General features: G+C 35.8%; 1 protein-coding gene across 15 annotated transcripts in view; it reads left to right on the top strand.

The window, feature by feature from the left end:
* The window catches only part of LRCH3 (leucine rich repeats and calponin homology domain containing 3), a 125,634-nt gene that overhangs the window by 30,426 nt on the left and 70,715 nt on the right, over positions 1–24,493 (top strand). For all 15 annotated transcript variants that reach the window (XR_012024421.1, XR_012024420.1, XM_072812186.1 and 12 more), the window contains exons 2-3: positions 19,234–19,378; positions 21,969–22,095. Coding sequence is in view for 13 of the 15 variants with exons in the window: in XM_072812186.1 (XP_072668287.1) it covers positions 19,234–19,378; positions 21,969–22,095 (272 nt within the window). In the remaining 2 variants the exon portion in view is untranslated. The remainder of the gene's footprint in view (positions 1–19,233; positions 19,379–21,968; positions 22,096–24,493) is intronic.

Here is a 24,493-nt window from a genome sequence, read left to right on the forward strand (position 1 = left end):
CAGCCCTTAACGTTTTTGCTACATACCCTGTACGCTTTCCATTCTTTTCTTCCTCTAAGGGATTGAGATTTCTTCATGGTCCTTGCTTTCTGGAAAGGAATGGTAATCTTAGAAGAGGCCATTTGTCTTTTCTTTCTGCCTCCCCAACTACTGGACAGTGGTCAAAGTCTTTACTCTTACTAGTCCTCCTCTGACGTCATGCCAATAGGAAGGTGGAGTTGCCTCATTACTGCTGAATAGAGGTAGAAGTTCAGGTTCCCCATGTGGTCTCTACTGATTCTACATGGTGGGGAGGGGGCCACATGACCTTCCAGCTCCCTACCTGGCCTTTGACCACACCAGTGGGAACTGGAGAGAAGCCATAGAAATGCTGAGTTACCTAGTCCTGCAAGGGTGGAAATTCAGTTTAGGCTTCCACCAGCCTCTTTGGCATGGGTGGGGTGATGCCGCAGTTTTTTCTGAGGTATTTGGCCGGAGTAGAGCAGTTACTGTCTAATTTGCCCCTTTCTTGGTCCTTTGGCTAGAGAGAGCAGGCTTTTGTTGGAACCTTTTTCTTCCTCTTTTTTGGGTCTCTGCCCATGGGTATTTCTGGGTTGCCAACTTGGAGACATCAGCTCCAAGTCCTAGGATAAATGAGGCGAAGAGAAAACCTAGGGAACTGATCACTATGTTGTTCCTTGGGTCCTGAAGTGTCTGTAGTTGTCTTCTTTTAACCCTTTAGAGTCTTCTTATGTTTGTGTTAGATATAATAGCCAGGGTTTTTACTAGCATTTAGCAGGAGGAATTAGGGAAAAATACATCTGTTCTACTTTCCTGGAAGCAAAAATCAACCTGGCGTTTAAAATTGTATAAATTTACTACCTTTGGTAAAAAATTAAAATTAAAAACAATTTTAAAAAGAAAACCCATGATTATTTACAAATATTGTGACTTTAGAATGAAAAACAAAATATCCTCATTTCTGACTTCCCTGGGTTACATAATTTTACTAATAGCTAAAATAAAATCATTTTTATAGTATTCTCTCTCAACAAAATTTTCGTAAGAATGACATAGTTGAAAACATAGAGGAAATACCTAAGTATAGGGTATTTTTTTTTAATGTGGCAAATTTAAAGAGAAGGTTTCAAAAGTGTAACAAACTTTGATCAGATATCACAGTATCTTCAATTAATGGGCAACTGTGTATGGTCTTTCTCCTTGGTATTTGTTAGTCTGTGGGAAGCACCATGAACAGTATCATTAGTGTTTTGTTAAATAGTTCTCAAATCACATTTAAAATTAATCCTTTTATGTAATTTTTTAGAGACTTGATCTTTTTATTTCCTCTTGAATATGCATGTTAGAAATTTTTATAGCTTGTGTTTACCATTTCTTTATATGTTAAAAGATATTATTATTATTCTTATAAAATCTTGTTAAAGTTTACATTGTACATTGTTAAAAATTCTCTTTACAGAGAACATTTGTCAGAGTCTCAGTCTTTTTTAACATTCATAATAGTGACTGTACTCATAATAAGTGATAGTACTGTATATGTGGTATTGCATAATGGGCTTTATCTAGTAAGGATGATGTCATTGCGTGGGATGGCCTGAGGAATTATTAGAAGAACATAGGACTTTTGACTACGAGCATTTCTTAAGAAATGCCAAAGTGTTGAAAACATTAATTTCTGTTTAGACTAGAATGAACCTAGGTTTTCCTGGCTTGGCTCTTGAGATTTAAAGAAATAAATTCTGTCATAATTACATAACTATATTGGACATTTTTCTCCCTGGGAAAGAGAAATGGAATTAGGAAGATTAGCTTTTGAGACTTGATGTTCAAGAATATTTGGAATTTTTTTCTCTCATTTCTTTTTTTTTTTTTTTCTCATTTCTGTATTTAGTTTATTGCTGAGAAAAGTTCATAATTTTATAAAGAGATTTTTAAGGTACAAATCATTAAGTAGAGGCAGATTACATTGATTTTGTTATTTTGAGTACTACACATTTGATTTGTTTTTACTGTGGTAAGATACATAAAATTTATTACCATTTTAGCTGTTTTTATTTTATTTTATTTTATTTTTAATTTTTTAAATTTATTTATGATAGTCACAGAGAAAGAAAGAGAGAGAGGCAGAGACATAGGTAGAGGGAGAAGCAGGCTCCATGCACCGGGAGCCCGACGTGGGATTCGATCCCAGGTCTCCAGGATCGCGCCCTGGGCCAAAGGCAGGTGCCAAACCGCTGCGCCACCCAGGGATCCCCATTTTAGCTGTTTTTAAAATGTACAGTTAAGTACATTCACATTGTTTTGCAACCGTCACCACTATAGCTACCTATAGAACTTTTTCATCTTCCTAAACTGAAACTGTATCTGTTAAACAGTAACTATTACCTCATATACCTCATATAAATGGAATCATACAGTGTTTGGCCTTTTGTGTCTAACCTCTTTGATTTAGCACATTTTTTCAAGGTTCATTTACATTGTAGCCTGTATCAGAATTTCACTCCTCTTTAGTGCTGAATGTTATTCTATTTATGCATTTACTACATTTTATTTATCCACTTACCTTTTTTTTTAAATTTTTTTAAAATTTTTATTTATTTATGATAGTCACAGAGAGAGAGAGAGAGGCAGAGACACAGGCAGAGGGAGAAGCAGGCTCCATGCACCGGGAGCCCGATGTGGGATTCGATCCCGGGTCTCCAGGATCGCGCCCTGGGCCAAAGGCAGGCGCCAAACCGCTGCGCCACCCAGGGATCCCTATCCACTTACCTTTAATGGATGTTTGGGTTGTTTCTACCTTTTGTGTATTGCGAATAATGCTGATACAAATATTGGTAATAGGCAAATACCTGTTTGAGTCCCTGCTTTTAATTCTTTGGGGTGTATACTCAGAAATATAATTGCTGGATAATTTTATGTTTAATTTTTTGAAGACCCACCATGCTGTTTTTACAGCAGCTGTACCTACCGTTTTGCATTCTTACCAGCAAGAATAAGGGTTCCAGTTAACCCCTGGTCTCAATACTTCTTATTTTCTGGCTTTTAGAAAAAGAATAGCCATCCTAATTGATGTGAAGTGGAATCTCAGTTTGGTTTTGGTTTGCATTTCTCTAATGATTAGTGATGTGGACTGTCTTTTCATGTGCTTTTTGGCCGTTTATATATCTTCTGTGTAAGTCCTTTACCCAATTTTTTAATTGGGTTGTTGTTTTGTTATTAAGTTTTAGGATTTTTTAATAATATATCCTGGATATTAATCTGTTATCAGATTACTTATTTTATTTTTAAATCCTGCTGCAGAAAGTTGGTGGTGAGGTGGTTGTAATTTGACCTTATTTGTAGGTATGTCTCCTATATTTCCTCTACTAAATAGAGGATCCCCTAAGGATCCTTTCTTATGAATCTCTTCATGGAGCCCACATTTAAAAAATTAACTAATTACCTACCAAATAATTTTTTTAATTCAGAAATTATTAATTTGGTGTGTCTGAGTGGCTCAGCTGGTTAAGCATGTACCTTCAGCTCAGGTCATGATCCCAGGGTCCTGGGATCAAGTCCCACATCAGGCTTCCTGCTCAGCGGGGAGTCTTCTTTTCCCTCTCTCTTTGATGCTCCCCTGTGCTTGTGCTCCCCCCCAAATAAATAAATAAAATCTTCACCCAAACACCCTAAAAAGTGTCTTACTGTGCACATATATGTATGTGTTTTAATAAGCAGAACACAATAGCCAAAGCATCTATTTTTTTAAAATATTTTATTTATTTGAGAGAGAGAGAACACGAGTGGAGGGGAGAGGAAGAGGGACAAGCAGATTCCCCACTGAGCAGGGAGCCTGTCACAGGGCTCAATCCCAGGGCCCTAGAATCATGACCTGAGCTGAAGACAGATGCTTACCGAGCCACCCAGGCACCCCCAAAGCATATTTTCTAAAAGAGAAATTTGGGAAAGATACTCTTCGGTCCCTTTTCCCTGTGTGTCTTTTTTTCTTTTTTTTTTTTTTTTTAAGATTTATTGTATTTATTTGAGAGAGAGCGTATTTGAAAAAGAGTGTGAGTGGGGGTAGAGGCAGAGGGAGAGGGAGAGAAGTCCTCAAGCAGACTCCCTGCTGGGCAAAGAGCCTGTCAGAGGGCTCTATCCCAGGACCCTGAGATCATACCTGAGCAGAAATCAAGAATTGGCTGCTTAACCCACTGAGCCACCCAGGCATTCCCTTTTCCCCTCCATGTGCTTTAGGTAACCTGTTCATGCATAAGAGCTAGAAACACTTGAAAAAATTTTATATAGAATTGATTAAGTTCAAGCTAATCTGTCATGATATGGAAAGCTGAAGTTTAAATTCAAGATATTTGTGTTAATTGATTCAACTGAATTTAGCTTGCTTTCATTGTGATTAAGGTAACTGGCTCCTTTTAACAGATATGCCACCACATTATTTTCTTGTGATACCTTATGTGAGAATAGGGAGAAGAACAGAAGAGCAGAAAAGAGAATGAATTAGATCTGGCAGGTCAAAGGAAATGACCCCAGCCAGCTTAGAATAGAAGTCAGACACTAATCTGAGAAGAAAGAAGGTTGTGTCGGGCTTTGGGCTACTCTAAGAAGTGTCCTCTATGGAGAATGGGAGTTGTAATAGTTTGAAAGAAGGGGCAAACTGAGCAGACTTCTAAGAGCAGAGTATTTGTTGAACATTTGCAATACCACCTAGATGTTTACAGTTGTTTTAAGAGATTTAAGTTATTCTTAACAAGTTTTTGTTTTATAAAGAGTTAGGGATTTTTCTTTTTGCTACCTTAGCAGAAATGAGCAATAAATACTATGTTAGTAAAATAATTGTGTTCTTTTTTCTGAATCTTGTGACTTTCACAGTCTCAAACTTTCTCATTTCACAGAAATGGGAAGTTAATAAATTAGCTGAGGGAAAATGAATAAATGTTTCACAAAAAGCTTTTTTCAGGTTTAAGGAACCATACTACTGTTAGGTCTTTGGGCTTCAAGTTTGTCCCCAGAAAGTAGATCAATCACTCCTAATTCATAAAGTTATTAAACAGATAATGGGAAAGGTAGACTTGGGAAAAAGTACCTCTTAGCATGCCTCTTAACTGCAAAAAAGTTAAAATAATTGAAAGCATCTCACTGAAAGTGTTAAAATAGGAGATTCTGAAACATTCTAGAGATTAAGATGGTGATAAATGGTATAATTTAGGGTTAAAATCTGTATTATATGTCTCACTTAGGATGATAGTGTTTCTCTAAATTTTATTGTTTCTGGATATGGTTTTGAAAACCTTTGGTGGCAGAGTGTGTGATAAATAATATTTTAAGATGAAAGGAAGCACAGTTGACCCTTAACATGAGGATTAGAGGAACTAACCAGTCACAATTGAAAATCCATGTCTAACTTTTGACTTCCCTCAAAATATAACTACTAATCCCCTGCTGTTGACAGAAAGCCTTACTAACAACATGAAGTCCATTAACACCTATTTTACATGTTATGTGTATTATATTCTATATTCTAGTGAAAATAAAATGTTAAAGTCATAAGAGAACAGGGACATTTGGGTGGCTCAGCGGCTGAGCCTGCCTTTGGCTCAGGGCATGATCCCAGGGTCTGGGATCCAGTACTGCATCGGGCTCCCTGCGAGGAGCCTGCTTCTCCCATTGCCTATGCCTCCCATATGCCTTTCTCTCTGTGAATAAATAAATAAAACCTTAAAAAAAAAGTTACAAGAGAACATACATTTACAGCAGTGTACTGTAAAAAAAATCTCTATGTAAGTGGACCTGCACAGTTCAAACGCATGTTCAACAGTCAACTGTATTATAAGAATCCGATCACAGTTAAGGATGATATTTATTGACCAAATAATTGAGTTTGTTTTCTGATATTATGTGAAACTGGAATCCATTTTAGGCAGAAATTCATGTTCTTTCCTGTGTGAGCAAAAAGGGTCTTTTAAATTGGTTGATATCTTTTGCTTTTACTGCATTATTTGAAAAGGAAAAAATGTGTAATATATTTAAGTGATATTTAAAAATAGGGAGGGGAGAAATTTAGAAAACTATAGGAATATATATGTGTTGTAAATATATGCACCCCTTTCTCATAAGATTTAATAATACTTCTTGATCTTTGTTGTTACATATTTCTTAACTTTAACATGTTTCACTACAGATAGCCACATATATTTATGATGATTTAAATTTAAACCCACTGGGGACCCTTTCTTTTTTTTTTTCGGGGGGGGGGGGGGCTTTCTACCTTTAATTGTTCTGCCGGAACCAGAACTAGAGTGCCCTTTTCTTCAGGCTTCAGTAGCATTTTTTCACTGCCCTCTAGGCATCACTAACATGCTCTGCAAGGGCCACTGCCTGATGCCACCTTCTAAGCCAATGCAGATGTTTTTAGTTTTTGTTAGAGCAGCACTTCAGTTCCAGATACCAATTTCTGTTTTGCTTGGTTATTGCTGTGTAACAGACCACTATAAAGCTTAGTGGCTTACAAAAAAACACAATGATTTATTCTGAATCTTTCCTAGGGGTTGACGGCTTTCCCTTCTGTCTCCTACCCCATCCTCCAAATCTGACTTGCTACAGAAGTTTCTTTTACACAGGGGTGAGAGAGAAATAGCTGATTCCAGAATTGGGACATGGAAGGTTGCGAGATCAGCCTGGAACATCTTGTGCTAGAATATGAGGAAATGGCTAAAAACAAAAAAATGAAGATGGCATACCAAAAAGATACAGGAATTCTCATAATCAAATCTGGGTCATAATGGATTATAAGCCTTTGAGTAAAATGAAAATCTGAGTCCATATAGTAAATAGGACTGTAAATCTATGTGCATGTAATTTTTATAAATAGGAAGAAGGAAAAAAAATAGGAAGAAGGGGAATATCACAAACTAAAAATATTTTATATGTCAGAATGGAACAAAGGTCCAGTGTTATTATTTTATATACCTAAAGCACTCTTTTACAGTTGTAACCTATTTCAACTTTTTAAAAATTATAAAATATTTGGGGTACCTGGATATCCATCCAACTGGATTTTTGCTCAGGTTGTGATCTCAGGGTCATGGGATTGAGCCCCATGTGGGGCTCCGCAGTTAGCTGGGAGTTTGCTTGAGGATTTCTCTCCCTCTCCCTTTGCCCCTCCTGCTCGTGTGCTCTCTCTATCTCAAACAAATATTTTAAAAAATTATAGAATATTTATCTGTAGTTTGATAATCATAATAGTTTTTCCCTGAATAATTGGATTTGATTCATTTTATGTAAGTACTTTTTTAGAAATAAATTATTTTCAATCCAGGTTATGGAATACTTCTTAAGACAAAAAAAATTTATCAAGATAAAGTTGTGATTTGGTCTTTTTTCATTATGTTCCAGTTACTGTAGCTGAAGCTCTATAGATAAGGGAGGACAGGATTCTTACTCATTTCTGAGTTGACAGCATTTATTTTATCCATTTATTTGCTCATTTTTTAATGAATATGTTATTGAGCACTGTACTGTGTGCACTACTAAGTACCAAGTGTAGTGTTGAACAAAGTAGACATAGTCCCTACCCTTATAAGAGACTCATTAAGTATTTGCTGTTTGAATCTAGAGTGATCATTCTTTTTTTTTTTAAGATTTATTTATTTATTCATGAGAGACAGAGAGAGAGAAATAGAGACATAGGTGGGGGGAGAAGCAGGCTCCCTGTAGGGAGCCCAATATGGGATTCAATCCCGGATCCCAGGATCATGCCCTGAGCCGAAGGCAGATGCTCAACTGCTGAGCCACCCAGGCATCCCTAGAGTGATCTTTTTTTTTTTTTTTTTTTTTTAGAGTGATCATTCTTATATACCCCCTCTATTAATATTGAGGATGCTTTTTACTATGTTTTAGGCTTTTTTGTTAACATATTATTTTAAAACTTAACAGTATCTCTGAGGTGAATTTGGCATTAAAGTAAGACTTTTGTAAATATGGAGAACAATTAGGCACCTTATTGCAAACAAAATGCCTTAGAACATTTTTTTTTTTTAATTTTTATTTATGATAGTCACAGAGAGAGAGAGAGAGAGGCAGAGACACAGGCAGAGGGAGAAGCAGGCTCCATGCCGGGAGCCCAACGTGGGATTCGATCCCGGGTCTCCAGGATCACGCCCTGGGCCAAAGGCAGGCGCCAAACCGCTGCGCCACCCAGGGATCCCCTTAGAACATTTTTTATTGAAGCATTTATATTAGTTAATTGAGACTTCCATGATTTATTGCTTAGTCAAAAATTTTCTCATATTTTTATCAAGCCAAAATAGGCTTTTTATAGGCTTTGCTCAACTAAATAATATATCCAAGGGCTGTGCCAAAGAGTGGTATAGTTGTTGGCTCATGTCACTAGTATTAGAAGAAAATATAATGGCTGGTGAAAGACCAACGCCACATTCAGGATATGATACATAGAAGTAACTTAATAGCTTAATTGCAAAGTTTTTATTTTCCAGTTTGTGGCTTTTCACAGTACTTGGCAAAAATCTGTTGAGTTTACAATCTAGAAAACAACCTAGGATTGAATACACAGACACAGAGATGGAAACTTAGGAATAACTAGTCTTATGAGTATGTGTGAAATCAAAAGCTTACTTTAGTAACATAAAGATACACTAACCTTTGTGCTTATTTAACCTCAGGGAAAGATAAGGAAATTGCTTTAAGCATTTTAATGTAAATCACTATATGTTTTCTTCATTTTTGCCTTCTGGAAATAGGGTATACTGAATGCAACATTGCTTCTTTTTGGTGACCAAAGAGCATAAATTATTGTATTGTACTCTGCTATATTCTATTGCCTAATACAATTCCATAGAATTTTGGAAGTTTTATTACTTGGTTTTGCTGTGTTGTTCTCAACCCTTTCCTTTCCGTAAGAGAAGACTGACTTTATGTGTGCCTCTTTGCATTTATAGTATATGAAGTAATTTTCCATGCATTGTTTTGTTTGATTCTTAGATTAATCCTAAGAGGCAGTGTCAAAGTTGATAAAAAGAAATGGATGGGGATCCCTGGGTGGCGCAGCGGTTTGGCGCCTGCCTTTGGCCCAGGGCGCGATCCTGGAGACCCGGGATCGAATCCCACGTCGGGCTCCCGGTGCATGAAGCCTGCTTCTCCCTCTGCCTGTGTCTCTGCCTCTCTCTCTCTCTCTGTGACTATCATACATAAATAAATAAATAAAAATTAAAAAAAAAAGAAATGGATGGATTCAAGATACATTTGGACTAATAAACTAATAGTGTTTGTTGATAGGGTTAGATTGGAAAAAAGAGAAAGGATGCTTCCAGAATCCTGTCTTAAGCAACTGGATAGACAAAAGAGTTTCCATCATGAGATAGAAAATACTCTAAAAGTGATATATAGCATTTCTTTGGCATTATTTTATAAAGGTGGTTCTTGGGATCCCCGGGTGGCTCAGCAGTTTGGCGCCTGCCTTTGGTCCAGGGCACGATCCTGGAGTCCCAGGATCGAATCCCACGTTGGGCTCCTGGCATGGAGCCTGCTTCTCCCTCTCCCTTGTCTCTGCCTCTCTGTCTCTCTCTCTATCATAAATGGATAAATAAAAAAAAATCTTAAAAAAAAAACTTGAAATCAGAAAAAAATGCATTCTTTAAAAAAGATAATAAAGGTGGTTCTCAAAGCTAAGTCTTTTTTCCTCTACAGAAAAACATGAGGTAATTTTTGAAGCTTTTGGTTTATATACAGGATTCAGGACACTGCCTATAAATGAGATTTTCGTACACTAGTCAGTCACTAAGTCAAATATAGTTAAATTCTGCATCCATATTTTGCTAGTTTGAACTTTAGTGATTAAAAAGATGGGAAAATATTGGTCTGTGGTCTAGCTGAGCACTTCACTATTTGAACATAATTGAGATTCTAATAGTAAAGAAGAAAAGAACGTAGATAATCAAATGGCTACATCTCTCAGAAATAACATGACCCTTTTAAAAATCCAAATACATTGGGTAATTATGTTAAATATAGAGTGTTTCAGTTAAAAGATGCAGATTGTTCTGTAGTGAAAAGAAAGCAAACTCTGTGTGTTGTTTATAAGAAACATATTCAGAACACAATGATCCAGAAGGGTTGAAATTAAAGAAAAGAGGATATTCTATAGGTATATTCACTGTATTGGTTTCCTGTGCTATATAATAATCCATCACAAACTGAGTAGCTTAAAGAACCTGATGGTTTCTTTGGATCAGGAGTCCAGGCACTGCTTAGCTAGGTCTGCAGCAGGACTTCAATCAAGATGTTAATCAGGGCTGAGTTCTCATCTAGAGGCTTGACTGGAAGGGTCTTCTTCCAGGTTTCTTCACATTGTTGGCAGAATTTATTTCCTTTCAGTGGTAGAATTCATGTTACCTTGCCTCTTCAAAGCTGGCAAGAGAGAGAGACAGGTAGATACAACCACAGGAATGACATCACATCTCCTTTGCAATATTCTGTTGGTTAAAGCCAAGTCTAACCAATAGAAGTACAGTTGATTTTTAACAATATGAGTTTGAACTGCATGGGTCTACTTATATGCAGATTTTTTAATAGTATGGTACTATAAATGTATTTTCCTTATGATTTTCTTAAGGAAAATAATGTCTTGCTGTTGGTGATTAGCCAAATGTTCTCGACTCCAGGACTCTTTTTTTCTTTAGCTTTATTGTGAGAATACAGTGTATAATACATATATAAAATGTGTGTTAATTGACTGTTAATGCTATCAGTAACGCTTGTGGTCAACAGTAGGCTATTAGGAATTAAGTTTTGAGGGAGTCAAAAGTAATACCCAGTTTTCAACTGGAGGATTGGCACTCCTAACCCCTCCCCCCGCATTGTTCAGGGACCACCTGTATATTGGTTACTTATGATGTCCCACTTAAACTGATTTGGAGGGGCTGTTATATAAGTGCATGAACAGGGATCATGGTAATTCTATTAAAGTCAGTCCACCAAACCATTCAAAGAGATTTCAAAGCAAAGAACAATACTAGGAATAAAAGAGATAACTTAAGAATTATAAAAATTTGGGGTGCCTGGGTGGGTCAGCAGTTGAGCATCCGCCTTTGGCTCAGGGCATGATCCTGGGTGTGGGGATCAAGTCCCATATTGGGCTCCCCTTAGGGAGCCTGCTTCTCCCTCTGCCTATGTATCTGCCTCTCTCTGTGTGTCTCTCATGAATATATAAACTGAAAATCTTTAAAAAAAAAGAATTATAAAAATTTGATTTACCAGGAAGATTTAATAATTTAAAATTTTGTAGGAATCTAAAAACAGAATCCCAAAATATAAAAAGAAGAACTTAAAGAATTACGGAAAGAAATAGACAAGATAGCAGTAGTAATCATAAGGCTATAATATAACCCTCTCAGCACTTGATACAAAAAACTGGCCAAAAAAAGTAAAGGTGAGTCTTGAACAATGCAATCAAACAAATAGGAACTAATAGACAGAACATTATGTCCAATGTAGAATAAACATTCTTTTCAGACTCACACAGAATGGTTTTAATAATGGACAATATGCTGGTCCATAAAGAAAATGCAGACAAATACCAAAGGATTGAAATAACATAAAGCATATTCTTTTACTATAATGAAGTTATTAGAAATCAATGAAAAAATCTTGAACCGAATATTATTGAACTGATTCAGTTCAGCTAATGTAAAGGATAAAGCACCATGACTAAATTGAGTTTATCTCAGGAATGCAAAATTTAATGTTAGAAAGTCAATTTAATTTCACAGTATTAGGGGTGCCTGGGTGGCTCAATGATTGGGTGTCTGCCTTTGGCTCAGGTCATGATCGCGGGGTCCTGGGATTGAGTCCCACATTGGGCTCCCAGTAGGGAGCCTGCTTCTCCCTCTGCCTATGTCTCTGCCTCTCTCTGTCTCTCATGAATAAATAAACAAAATCTTAAAAAAAATAATTTCACAGTAATAAAGGTTTCATGAGGAGGACAGAAATCAGTTCTATGCTAATGGAATGAAAGAACAATGGAATAAAAAAAGAACAATGGAATAAAGGAGTAAAGCTAATTCCTTATTAATAGAAAAAAGATAAAAATCCTATGATCATCTCAATAGATGAAGAAAAAGATTGATGAAAATTCAACATCTATTACTGATAAAAATTCTTAGTAAAATAGGAATAGAAAGGAATTTCATTAATCTGATAAGGAATATCTACAGAAAACCTTTGAAATTAAGAACAAGACAAAATACCTATTACCACTTTTATTCAATATTATACTGAAGATCCTAGCCAACATTGTAAGATAATTCAGTAAATAAGGATCATAAAGGAGGGAAAAAAGTTTTAAATATTCATATAGCCATGTAATTATGGATCTAGAACTATCTAAGACTGTACAAGATGAATTACATCAATGAAAAAAATGTTCACCAAGAAAGCCAGATACAAAATCAATATATAAAAATCACTTTTATTTCTGTTAGTAACTAGTGGTTAGAAAGTAAAACTTTAAAAATATATGTCATTTATAAAATAATAAGAACCTGGGGACAAAGCAGGCAAACAATATGTAAAACCCTTCCGAGGAATATAACAACTTTATTAATAGACAAATTAAAGGCTGCTTTTATGAATTAATGGAGATGTTCATGGATTGAAAGATTCAATATTGTAAAGGTGTTATTCTTAAATAGATGTTTGATTTGGTGCAATCTCCAGCAAGTGTTTTCATGAAATTGAACAAGCCCATTCTAAAATTTACAAGGAGATGCAGAGGACCTAGAAAGCCAAGAAGCACATGAAGAACCAAGCGGTAGGAATACCTTAGCAGTTTAAGAATACATCACTCTGCTAGATGTCAAGAATTATTATAAAGGTATAGTAATTAAGAGTGAGTAATGTTGACATAAAGATGGACAAGTAGTGTAGTGGATTAGAGAGCCTTCAAGCAGACCTATACACATATAGACACCTGATAGATGCAGGAAGGTGTTACTGGCAAATAATAAGAGGGAAGATGATCTTTTTAATAACAGTCACTGGAATAAATGGGTATTCCTGTAGGAAAAATTGAAATTGGCCTCCTACTTCACATCATACTAGAAAATCAATTCCTGGTAGAGTAAATGTGATGGTCAAACTACGAAACTTTTAGAAGAATATATCTTTATAAACTTGGAGTAGGGAAGATTTTCTTTTAAAGCTGTGAAAACCACTAACAATAAAGGAAAAGATTAATAAAACATTTTACTGTATTAAAGACTGTCATCAAAAGTACCACAAAGACTGTGAAACTTAAAACCACACGAGTGGGGGAAGATATTTGCAACACATGTAATTGACACCAGATTCATATTCAGAATTTATAAAGATCTCCAACAAACCAAAAGACTTTATAAGAAAGGAAATCTATGGCCAATAAACATATGGAAAGCCATAGTACCTCATTAATAATAAAGGAAATGAAAAATTTAAATCACAATGAAATGCCACTGTGAATATCTTTAAAACAGAAACATATTAAGACATCTCATAATAACCAGTATTGACAAGGAAGTGAAACCACAAGAACACTATTAACACTGCTGTGTAAATTGGTACAACCACTTTGGAAAACTTTTTTGTCATTCTTTTGTGAAGTTGAAAATCTAAATATCTTATTATATAGCATTTTCACTCCTGGATATTTATCTAGATCCATGTATAATTGAAATGTTTATCAGTTGTAGACTAAGTAAATAAATTGCGGCATGCACATATAGAAGAAAACTATGAAGAAAGTGAAAATGAACGAACTACTCCAGGATACAACTTACATAAGTGAATTTTGATGTGGGGCCATAAGCAGTCAAAGAAAGAATTCTTGAGACATTTTTGGTACAAAAAGGTGCATTAATTATAGCATAGGGACACAGGGCTTATGGGCAGAAAAAAGCTACACTTTTGCTGCATGAAGCTGGAACTACTTTTGCAAGATTTCTCTGATGCTTATCATTCAGCTTGATATTAAACTGTTGGCTAAGATATACAGGCAGTCATGAGACCCTCTAAGAATGAAGGAACCAGCTCATTTTTGACCCTTATCAAAACTGCAGGCTGTAGATTAGCCTTCTGGGTTAAGGTGTTCGTTTTTCTGCTTCTATCCCTTATCAAATTTCAAATGTTGAATGAAGATCACAAAAGAATATACATACAGTATGCTCCTACTTTTAGAAGTTCTTAGATGTGGCAGGCAGAATTATGGCCCCCCCAAAATATTTACATCCTAACCTATGAATATGTTGGGTTACATGGCAAAGGGGAATTAAGGTGCTAATCAGCTAGCATTCAAATAGGAAGGTTATCCTGGTTTAGCTGGGGAGCAAGGTGAGGTGGACAGGATCCTTAACATGTCACAGGATTTTTAAAAGTGCAAGGAGGCAAAAGCAGGAGAACCAGAGAGGGCAGCCAGCATCAGGCCTCCACCTCACAATGCTGAGTGGAAGACAGAGGAATGGGGCAAGGCCAAGAAATGTTGATCGTCTCTAGAAGCTATTAAAGAGAAGAAACAGATTCTCCCCTAAAAGCTCCAGAAGGAATGTAGTCCTGCCAACACATCTTGATTTTAGCCCAGTAAGACTTATTGCTGATTTCTGAGCTCCAGAAATGTAAATTAATGAAATTGTATTGTTTTAAGTCACCAAATTTGTGGTAATTTGTTACAACAATAATAGGAAACTAATGCTAAAAATTCTAAAGTGTTAAAGCTACCAAGAAAATATTTATCACTAAAATCAGTAGATTGAGTTCTCTTTTGGAGAGGGAAGAGGTTATGATCAGCAAGTGGTACATTGGAGCTTCTAGGATGCTGGCAATATTTTCTTTATTTGAACGCATATAGGTTTTATGTAGTCCTTTACACTTACGAAGTTAGCATCATTGCTTTTATAACCAGAAAAAGAATTTTAAGAATAATACACACTCATAATTTTTTTAAAACTGAAGGTTATTTCTTAAAGGCTTTTTAAAATTAATTGATTGATTGATTAATTAATTAATTTATGACAGAGAAAGAGAGAGAGAGAGTGCACAAGTTGGGGTAAGGGCAGAGGGAGAGAATCTTCGAGCAGACTCCCACTGAGTGATCTCACAACCCATGAGATCATGACCTGAGCTGAAACTAAGAGTCAAAACCTTAACCAAGTAAGCCACCCAAGCACCCCTAAAGGCTTTTTTAAATCACATTTCTTTAACTATAAAACTATTTCTTCCTTGAGGGAATATGGCAAAAAATATTTTTTATAAGCCATTAGTACTTTGCAATAGTTTCCATAATATGATCAATGACCTAAATGATTCTTTCATGAATTTATAGCATGTAAAAGTATTACTCAGTTAACATAAGGAAGAAGCTACTTGTTTTCCCAAATTGAAATAAAAATACAATTTAAAGAACACCCATTTATTGAAATGCATCTCAGCCTAGTGTATATCTTGCTGTTTTTTTTTTCTGTGCTTAATATGGGTATTAAAAAATGGAAGTTATTTCATTTTTCTGGATTTTAAGTAATTTAAAGATTGATTGATGATTGATTTGAGAGAGAGAGTGCACGCATATGAGCAGGGGAGAATCAGAAGCAGACTCAGCAGACTCTCCATTGAGCAGAGAGCATGACACAGCTCTGTCCCAGGATCTGGAGATCACGACCCCAGCCAAAGGCAGACTCTTAACGCTTAATGGGCTGAGCCACCGAGGTCCACCTGGATTTTAAGTAATTTAGTCTATAATAAAAATTTTAAGCAAACTGACTTTAAATAATAATCCCTGCTTAAATTTTTTTTTTTTTAAGATTGCATTTTATTCATTCATGAGAATCACAGAGAGAGAGAGGCAGAGACGCAGGCAGAGGGAGAAGCAGGCTCCATGCAGGGAGGCTGACGTGCGACAGGATCCCAGGTCTCCAGGATCACACCCTAGGCTGAAGGTGGCGCTAAACCACTGAGCCACTGGGGCTGCCCCCCTGCTTAAATTTAATTTGTAACATGAAGCTGACTTTTCGGAGGGTTAAGTTTAAATTTAAATAAGTAGCAGTTTGCAGCGAATTTCTTTCATTTCTTCAACTTTAGTTTGAAAGTATATTTATTTAAGTGTTCTCTACAACCAATGTGAGCTCAGACTCAAGACCCTGAGATCAAGAGTCACATGCTCCAACTGAGCCAGCCAGGCACACCTCATTTCTTCAACTTTAAAAGTGATACCAGTATAATTTAAACAGGAATTGATAAAAATAACTCTTGTTGCATTTAGTATTAAAGAAATTGTTTATAGTGTGATTCTATAGGAAATTTTTAGTCTTAAGTACTTGATGATCTCTGTTAACCAGGGCTTTAACTTTTTCCTAATAAATACAATATGGAGAGGCATTTTGGCAAGATGGTGATCTGTTTCCCAACTTCAATTACTAACTACCACTTCATAGTGAAACAACTCTGAGGATTGCAAGCTCAAGGGGCCTAGAGGTAATATGTGAGTTTGGGGAATATACTGTGATCCAAATGAAATAAGAGGCAAAAGCCTTTGGGGCAATTATAAAAATTTTTGAGTTTTCAAAAAGAACTGTTCCCCTAAGTGGAAGCTTACTTTCAGTGCATTTTAGAGATTACTTGTGCTATTTTGATGATAACTGCCTTTCAAAAACTTTAGTAGCTTGAAGAATGAGCTCCTAAGGATGAGGCAAGCCATGAACGGACAAAGGAAAATAATTCGCTTAAAGGAACTCCAGCAGCCAGAGACAAGATGAACAAGGATTGCATCTATAACAAGTGACTTCAGTGAAATAGAACAAAAATAGAAACTGGAAGAGATAGATGACAGATTTAACAGGCAAAACAAAATAAATTATCTTAGATTTTCAAGAGAAACAAAGAGGCACTCTAATCATACTATATAAAAAAGGGAGAGCTTTTTTATATATTAATTTGTGGAAAGGGTGATTAGTGTTGAGACTTAAATTCCTGGTATGGAATGTTAAGTAAAAGAGTATACCAAGAGCAGTAGAGTTGGGGGGGGGAGGGTGGATATATATAAATCTTTCTCCTTCCATATATATATAGCCACCTATATAGATACATGGAAGGAGAAGCAGCAAGATGATAGATAGATAGATAGATAGATAGATAGATAGATAGATAGATAGATAGATAGGCAGGCCCCAAATGAAGAAGGTAGAACAACTAAAGATGTAATAGGGGAGCATTTCTCTGGTTTAAAGAAAGACTAACAGGGCAGCCCCCATGGCTCTGCGGTTTAGCGCTGCCTTCGGCCTGGGGCATGATCCTGGGGACCCGGGATCGAGTCCCGCATCGGGCTCCCTGCGTGGACTCTGCTTCTCCCTCTGCCTCTCTGTGTGTGTGTCTCTCATGAATAAATAAATTGTTAAAAAAAAATAAAAAGAAAGAAAGACTAACAGAGCCACAGAGTTGTAGACCAGAGTGTTAAGGATGGTGGGGAGACACAAAAAAAACAAGCTGTTTACAAAGGAAAAATCATCAGATATGTGCCGGACTACTCAGTGTGACACTGGAAGCTAAAATAACATCTATAGGTTCCTAAGAGAGGAACTGTGCCTGTACCTAGCCAACTATTATTCAGATGTTATGGTGAAAGCAAGATAGTTGTGGATATGCAGTAATACAGGAAAAGTTTTCCATTAAAGGATTCTCACCAAGTAATTGCCAACAGAGACTTTAAGATAGGGCAGGAGAGAAAACAGTGGTAAGCAAATGAATCTCACAGTATATTTAATGATCTAAATGGATAATGATGGAATGACTATTTCAGCACATTCCTTTGTCTTCTGCCTTTCCTGAAAGTTTGCAAAAGCTTGATTAGATGCAGGTCTGTCCCGCTGGCAAGACCGTGAGGGAGGCATACAATTTCTGATTGTCTTAATTTAAGATAGCCATTTAGACCCAGTTCTAGATCCATTAATTCCTTGAAGGTTGCAAAATGCTAACATCATTTTTCATTTATAGCTAGAATACTTAAACAGAGATGCTTATTTTCATCTGTTTGATTACTCAGTGATACAGTTCATATAGGGAAGGCAAGTTAAATGTTTTCCCCTTTATTAGTTTACAAGGTAATGAATTGGTTCTCTATCTTGGGGGAGGGAGGAGGAGATGTCATTATACACTAGTATAATTCAAAATATGTGATGGATTTGAGTCCTTTGCAATTATTATCTTTTTTTGAAGTTCAGATTGCCTCATCTTTGGCCAGTGGAAGCAAAAATCTTTCCTGAATCCTTTTGACGTGACGCTGATAATCTTTAACAGTAAAGAAAGGGGCAGTATAGCAGGGTACCTGGGTGACTTAGTTGGTTAAGCGTCTGCTTTCAGCTCAGGTCATAATCCTGAGGTCCTGGGATCAAGCCCTGTGTCAGACACCCAGCTCAGCAGGGAGTCTGCTTCTCCCTCTCTCACTGACCCTCTTCTCTGCTCATGCTCTCACTTGCGCTTTCTCTCTCAAATGAATAAATAAAAAAGCTTTTAAAAAGGAAGGGGCAAGAGTTTTTTGTTTTTTGTTTTTTTAGTTTGGTTTTGCTTTTAAAAAAAAAAAAAAAACTCAGAATGGGGACCCCTGGGTGGCTCAGTGGTTGAGTGTCTGCCTTTGGCTCCGGGAGTGATCCTGGGGTCCGAGGATCGAGTCCCACATCAGGCTCCCTGTGAGGAGTCCCGAGGATCGAGTCCCACATCAGGCTCCCTCTGCTTGTGTCTCTGCCTCTCTCTCTCTCTCTCTCTCTCTCTCTGTCTCATGAATGAATAAATAAAATCTTTAAAAAAATAAATAAATAAAAGTTTTTAAAAACCCTCAGAATGTTGTCTGTGCTTTTGGGAAGGTGGATTTTAGAGATCCATTTGTGTCCTAGGATATTTGATTATGATCTTTGGTGTAATCGTAGACCGATATGCCTTAGAATTTGTGTTACTTGCAAAAAATACTGGTTTTATTTTTTTAGGTATATGTAGATACTCAGAATCAGTATTCCCCAGCAAGAAGATGGAGAGGTATATGTTAAAATGGTTTTTTCAGTTGATTAATAAATATTTGAATGTTTACTCTGGACCATTCTTCACAATGGGAACTCTTCGGAATTCAATCAATCATGAAACCTGCTTATTTACCTAACATTTCAAAATAAGTTCTAAGGATTGACCTTAAACTTAATTCATTTTTTCTTTCAGATCTGTCACGAAATCGTCTCTCAGAAATTCCTATAGAAGCATGTCATTTCGTTTCTCTTGAGAATCTCAATTTATACCAAAATTGTATTCGGTATATACCAGAGGCGATTCTAAACCTACAAGCTCTAACATTCTTAAATATTAGGTAAGGATGTTCCTTTTTTTTTTTTTTTTTTTAATTTACATTCTCTGTTCATAACTGCAGTATCTTATACATGTTCTTAGGCTGAATTAAAAATATTTCCTATATCCTTCTAGTTTCTCCCTTTGTTTTTAGCTTTGCAATAATTAACAGACTGTAAGGGTCATTAGCCTGATAGGCTTGTAGTAGTCTTGTAGCTATGATTCTCCAATTACATTTTTATTTTTTTTTTATTTTTTATTTTATTTTATTTTTTTTTAAAGATTTTATTATTTATTTATTCATGATAGTCACACAGAGAGAGAGAGGCAGAGACACAGGCAGAGGGAGAAGCAGGCTCCATGCACCGGGAGCCCGACGTGGGATTCGATCCCGGGTCTCCAGGATCACGCCCCGGGCCAAAGGCAGGCGCCAAACCGCTGCGCCACCCAGAGATCCCTCCAATTACATTTTTAAATAAGCTTATCAAATGAGGACAGATCTGAAAGTACTTTCATTCTTGTGATTTTGTATTTTTGTATACTAAGTTCTGAATGTGTAAATGCATTTGTTTAATTCCTTTCTATTTTTTCATATCTTGGAGAACTACTTTTTGGTTTTGGTTTGGTTTTCTTTTTATTTTAAAAGTTAAAAATTGGGATCCCTGGGTGGCGCAGCGGTTTGGCGCCTGCCTTTGGCCCGGGGCGTGATCCTGGAGACCCGGGATCGAATCCCACGTCGGGCTCCCGGTGCATGGAGCCTGCTTCTCCCTCGGCCTGTGTCTCTGCCTCTCTCTCTCTCTCTCTCTCTCTCTCTCTCTCTCTCTCTCTCGACTGTCATAAATAAATAAAAATTAAAAAAAAAAAATTTCTTAAAAAAAGGGGATCCCTGGGTGGCGCAGCGGTTTGGCGCCTGCCTTTGGCCCAGGGCGTGATCCCGGAGACCCGGGATCGAATCCCACTTCGGGCTCCCGGTGCATGGAGCCTGCTTCTCCCTCTGCCTGTCTCTGTCTCTGTCTCTCTCTCTCTCTCTCTGTGACTATCATAAATTAAAAAATATATAAAAAATAAAAAATAAATAAAAAAATTTAAAAAATTTCTTAAAAAAAAAAAAGTTAAAAATGTTCATTGGAGAAAATGAGCAAATGTAGAAAAGTATAAAGAAAATTCATCAAATGTTGTATATGTTTTAATTTATGGTGATATTTTCCTTTTTCCAGGCTTTCAGTCAGATTTTTAAGTTTTTCCCCTTGGCATGAAATACTCTTTGGAAATATTTTTATAGTAAACATTTTATTGTACAGTTTATACACTTCTAAAACTCATTTTCCCTCTCACATATTTAGTTTATTCCAGTTTTCTGCCATGATAAAAATTAATACCGGCAGAGACTCTTATATATAAATGTTATTTTTCTCTTAAGGTAAATGTCTAGGAATAGAATTATTACTGATTTAAAAAATTGTAAAGGCTCATGATCTATATTAGTCAAATCAGCAAAAGCTCTTGAAAAGGGGGCCAATTGACACTAGAGATTAAAAAGTTAAATCTAGGGGATCCCTGGGTGGCTCAGCAGTTTAGCGCCTGCCTTTGGCCCAGGACGCAGTCCTGCAGCCCCGGGATCGAGTCCCGCATCGGGCTCCCGGCATGGAGCCTGCTTCTCCCTCCTCCTGTGTCTCTGCCTCTCTCTCTCTCTCTATGTCTATCATAAATAAATAAATAAATAAATAAATAAATAAATAAATAAATCAATCAATCTTTAAAAAAAAAAGTTAAATCTATATAAGTAAAAATTTAACTTACTTTTTTCCTAATGATAGATGTGTGCTTTTAGTTCTAATTTTGCATGTTTTGTATGAATAAAAGATTTCATACCTATACTCCAGCTGATGTGATATATTTAAAATCACAACCTGTCACTTATTTTCCACAGAACTATATTTGGTTCATTTATGTACATTTGATTTTAAAGTATGTAGGATGAGGGAAGTAGATTACAACTACTTTTATGTTTATAACTCTTCTTTGGAAGACAAGGAGAGAGGATAATCATCATCTATCCTATTTTTAAAATCACTTTATCTTACATAAGATTAACTTTAATGAAATATTGTATTTATGTAGCACATCATTATTTACAAAGGAGTTTTATGGTACAGGGGCCTCTAGGATAGGTGGAGGAAGTTTTAAAATCCTCAATATACAGATAAGGAATCTGTATAAAAAGCAGATAAGGGACGCCTGGGTGGCTCAGTGGTTGAGCGTCTGCCTTTGGCTCAGGGTGTGATCCTGTAGTCCTGGGATCGAGTCCCGCATCGGGCTCCGTGCAGGGAGCCTGCTTCTCCTCTCTCTGCCTGTGTCTCTGCCTCTCTCTCTCTGTGTCTCATGAATAAATAAATAAAATCTTTAAAAAAAAAAAAAAAGCAGATAATACTGTGCCTAAAACTACAAAGATTTATGATAAGTGAGGAAATGGATGCTAAAACCCAAGTTTTACCCTCTTTGTTCCTTCAAGACTTATGTTTGTCGCTTTACTGAGTATAGAATAGGAAAGATAGAATTTTTTTCTTAAGTGGTAGCTTCTGACTCTTCTCTTTTTCTATTTACATATTTAGTCGGAACCAATTATCAACATTGCCAGTGCACTTGTGTAATTTACCATTGAAAGTCTTAATTGCTAGTAACAACAAATTGGTGTCACTTCCAGAAGAAATTGGACATCTCAGACATTTAACAGAACTTGTAAGTTAATGTTTTACTTCTTTATTGTCCCACATGTATATATGTATATCCATGGTCATACCATAGTGTTATGGGGTAAAGACCCATTATTAAGGTATGTTTTTGAGGTTTTTTTCAAGTATGGATAGTAAAGTTTTGCTGGTTGATCAGTACTGAGGTGCTTCAGCATAGAGTTAAGAAGAACTGAAAGTACAAGTCTAATAGGCCCACATGGAATGGGAGAAAGTCATTAGAATTAAATTTTAACCAATATTAAGTGATTTCTATGTTATTAAACTTTTGAGATATAAGTTAATAATGCATTAAAATTTTTCAAGTTAAATCTTAATAGCATCAGTGTTCTGATTTTTGGTTAGCCCCTATAGGGAAATGGGCACTGCAAAGATCAGCCTTATTTTTTTGCCTCACATGCTATCTCTACCACCTCTCTCCCTCTCTAAAGTAAGCTATTCTTTGCTGTCTTATGTTTTCTAAGAAGCTTAACTTTCATTTACCACTCGTTGTTACTCTTTAGTACTTATGTTCTAGGTGTGGGAATGAGACTTTTCCCCTGTAATCACCACAGTAACATTATGAATTAGGTATTATAATTATCATCATACTACAGCTGAGGAAAGTAGCACTTAGATAAGTAATTTGCCCAAGGTCCATAATTGAAGTAGAATTTGAAACCAGTCTACCTTAACTTCAGAGCCCATGTTTCATATTTCTGAAATGATAAAGTCCAATTATATCCTATCCATTGAGATTTGGGAGGATAGTTCCACGTAGCACGTAGGATTATTAACAAAGATAGACATCATAAACAAAAAATAAATATAATTTAACTGGACCACACATTAGCTCTTTCTTTTTTTTCAGGTGGATTATGAATATAAAAGGTCACATGCAAAAATTCACAAATATATTAAATCTGAAGTCTAGATACTAAACCACTATTTATTTAGAAGCAATTACATCTAGGATATAAGGTCCAAAATATTTGTATGTTAGCATTTGTTCAGAACTTGGGTTATTACCATGAATTAATATTAATTTTACTTGTGATTCAGATTCTGGTTTTCAAATCATTTAAACTTTCTGTTTCTGCGTATCAAGTCATAAATACCTAAAAGATATGTCTTGTAGAAGGAGCTTTTAGCTTTCTACAAAAGAGGTAAATTGATAACCTCAGTCATACGAATAGTTTGTGTCAGAGTGAGAATTAATAATCCCAAAGCTCCTGATTCCCATGTGATAGAACATGTTCTCACAACATTTTTATTGCTTCTTCCTTTTATTTTCCTTCTTTTTTTTTTTTTTAAGTTTATTTATTTAAGTAATCTCTACACCCAAAGTGAGGCTTGAACTAACAACCCCAAGTTCAAGAGTCACATGGTCCTTCAACTGAGCCAGCCAGGCCACCTATATTTCCCTTCATTTTTAAGAGAGAGTAAACTTTTGTCTTTCAAGATATACATTTTATATCTTGAGATATATATAATATATATATAATATTCTCTTGAGAGAAATATTATAGATTACTGTTACCATCTGGCTCATGTTCAATTTTCCCTATCCTTTCAACTTCTTTTCCTTTTAACTTTGATACTCAGAGCATTGGACTAAGAACATAGCTACTGATTCTACTTCAGTCATTAATTGTTATGAAAAGTAAAAATAATATTTTCTTTAAGAATATTATGGGAAAACTTAAAAATAATGTTTGAAGCTTATTGAAGTTTTTAGTAAGTGGTCTTTTCTTTTTTTTTTTTTTTTTTTTTTTTTTTTTAGTAAGTGGTCTTTTCTAATAGTCCATTAAAATTGTCTTTTTACTCATATACTGGAGGAGTTCTAAGTGTTAGTGTGGCATTTGGAGCTTTTGTTAACCTAAACAACTTCCTGCTGTTACACATAGATTTATACATTTTTCTGGCTGGTTTCAGGATTATGGAATTCTGAATTTGTCGCTCTTGGAATCTGTGGTCAGTCTCTTATCAGAATCAGTGGAATCAAGCTTTGACCAAGATACCAAAAGGCCTACATAAAACATGTATTGGTACCAGCTTGATCAGATGCCAATTAGGCAGTATCTTTTCCATGGCCTATGAGTTATATGTACTTTATTATTTTTTCCCCTCACTTTTAGTTTAATAAAGAATTGAGTCATCTTCAATGCATTTTTATTTTATATTCTTGAGCAAGCAAGCTGTTATTTTGAAAATCTAATTTCCTTTCAATTAATTTTTTCATTATAATTTTTATCATTGTTTTTTCTTCTAGTTTCATTAGAACACTCATAAAATAAAATATTGTCTTGAATAGATGTTTCTATACTTTTTTCTAAATTACCTTTTCACTAGAATTTTCATTTGATCTGATACTAGGCCTTCTGTCTACACATAAGTCATTTAATTTT

The sequence above is a fragment of the Canis lupus genome, chromosome 35 (assembly GCF_048164855.1).
Source record: "Canis lupus baileyi chromosome 35, mCanLup2.hap1, whole genome shotgun sequence".
In the NCBI taxonomy this organism is placed as follows: Eukaryota; Metazoa; Chordata; class Mammalia; order Carnivora; family Canidae; genus Canis; species Canis lupus.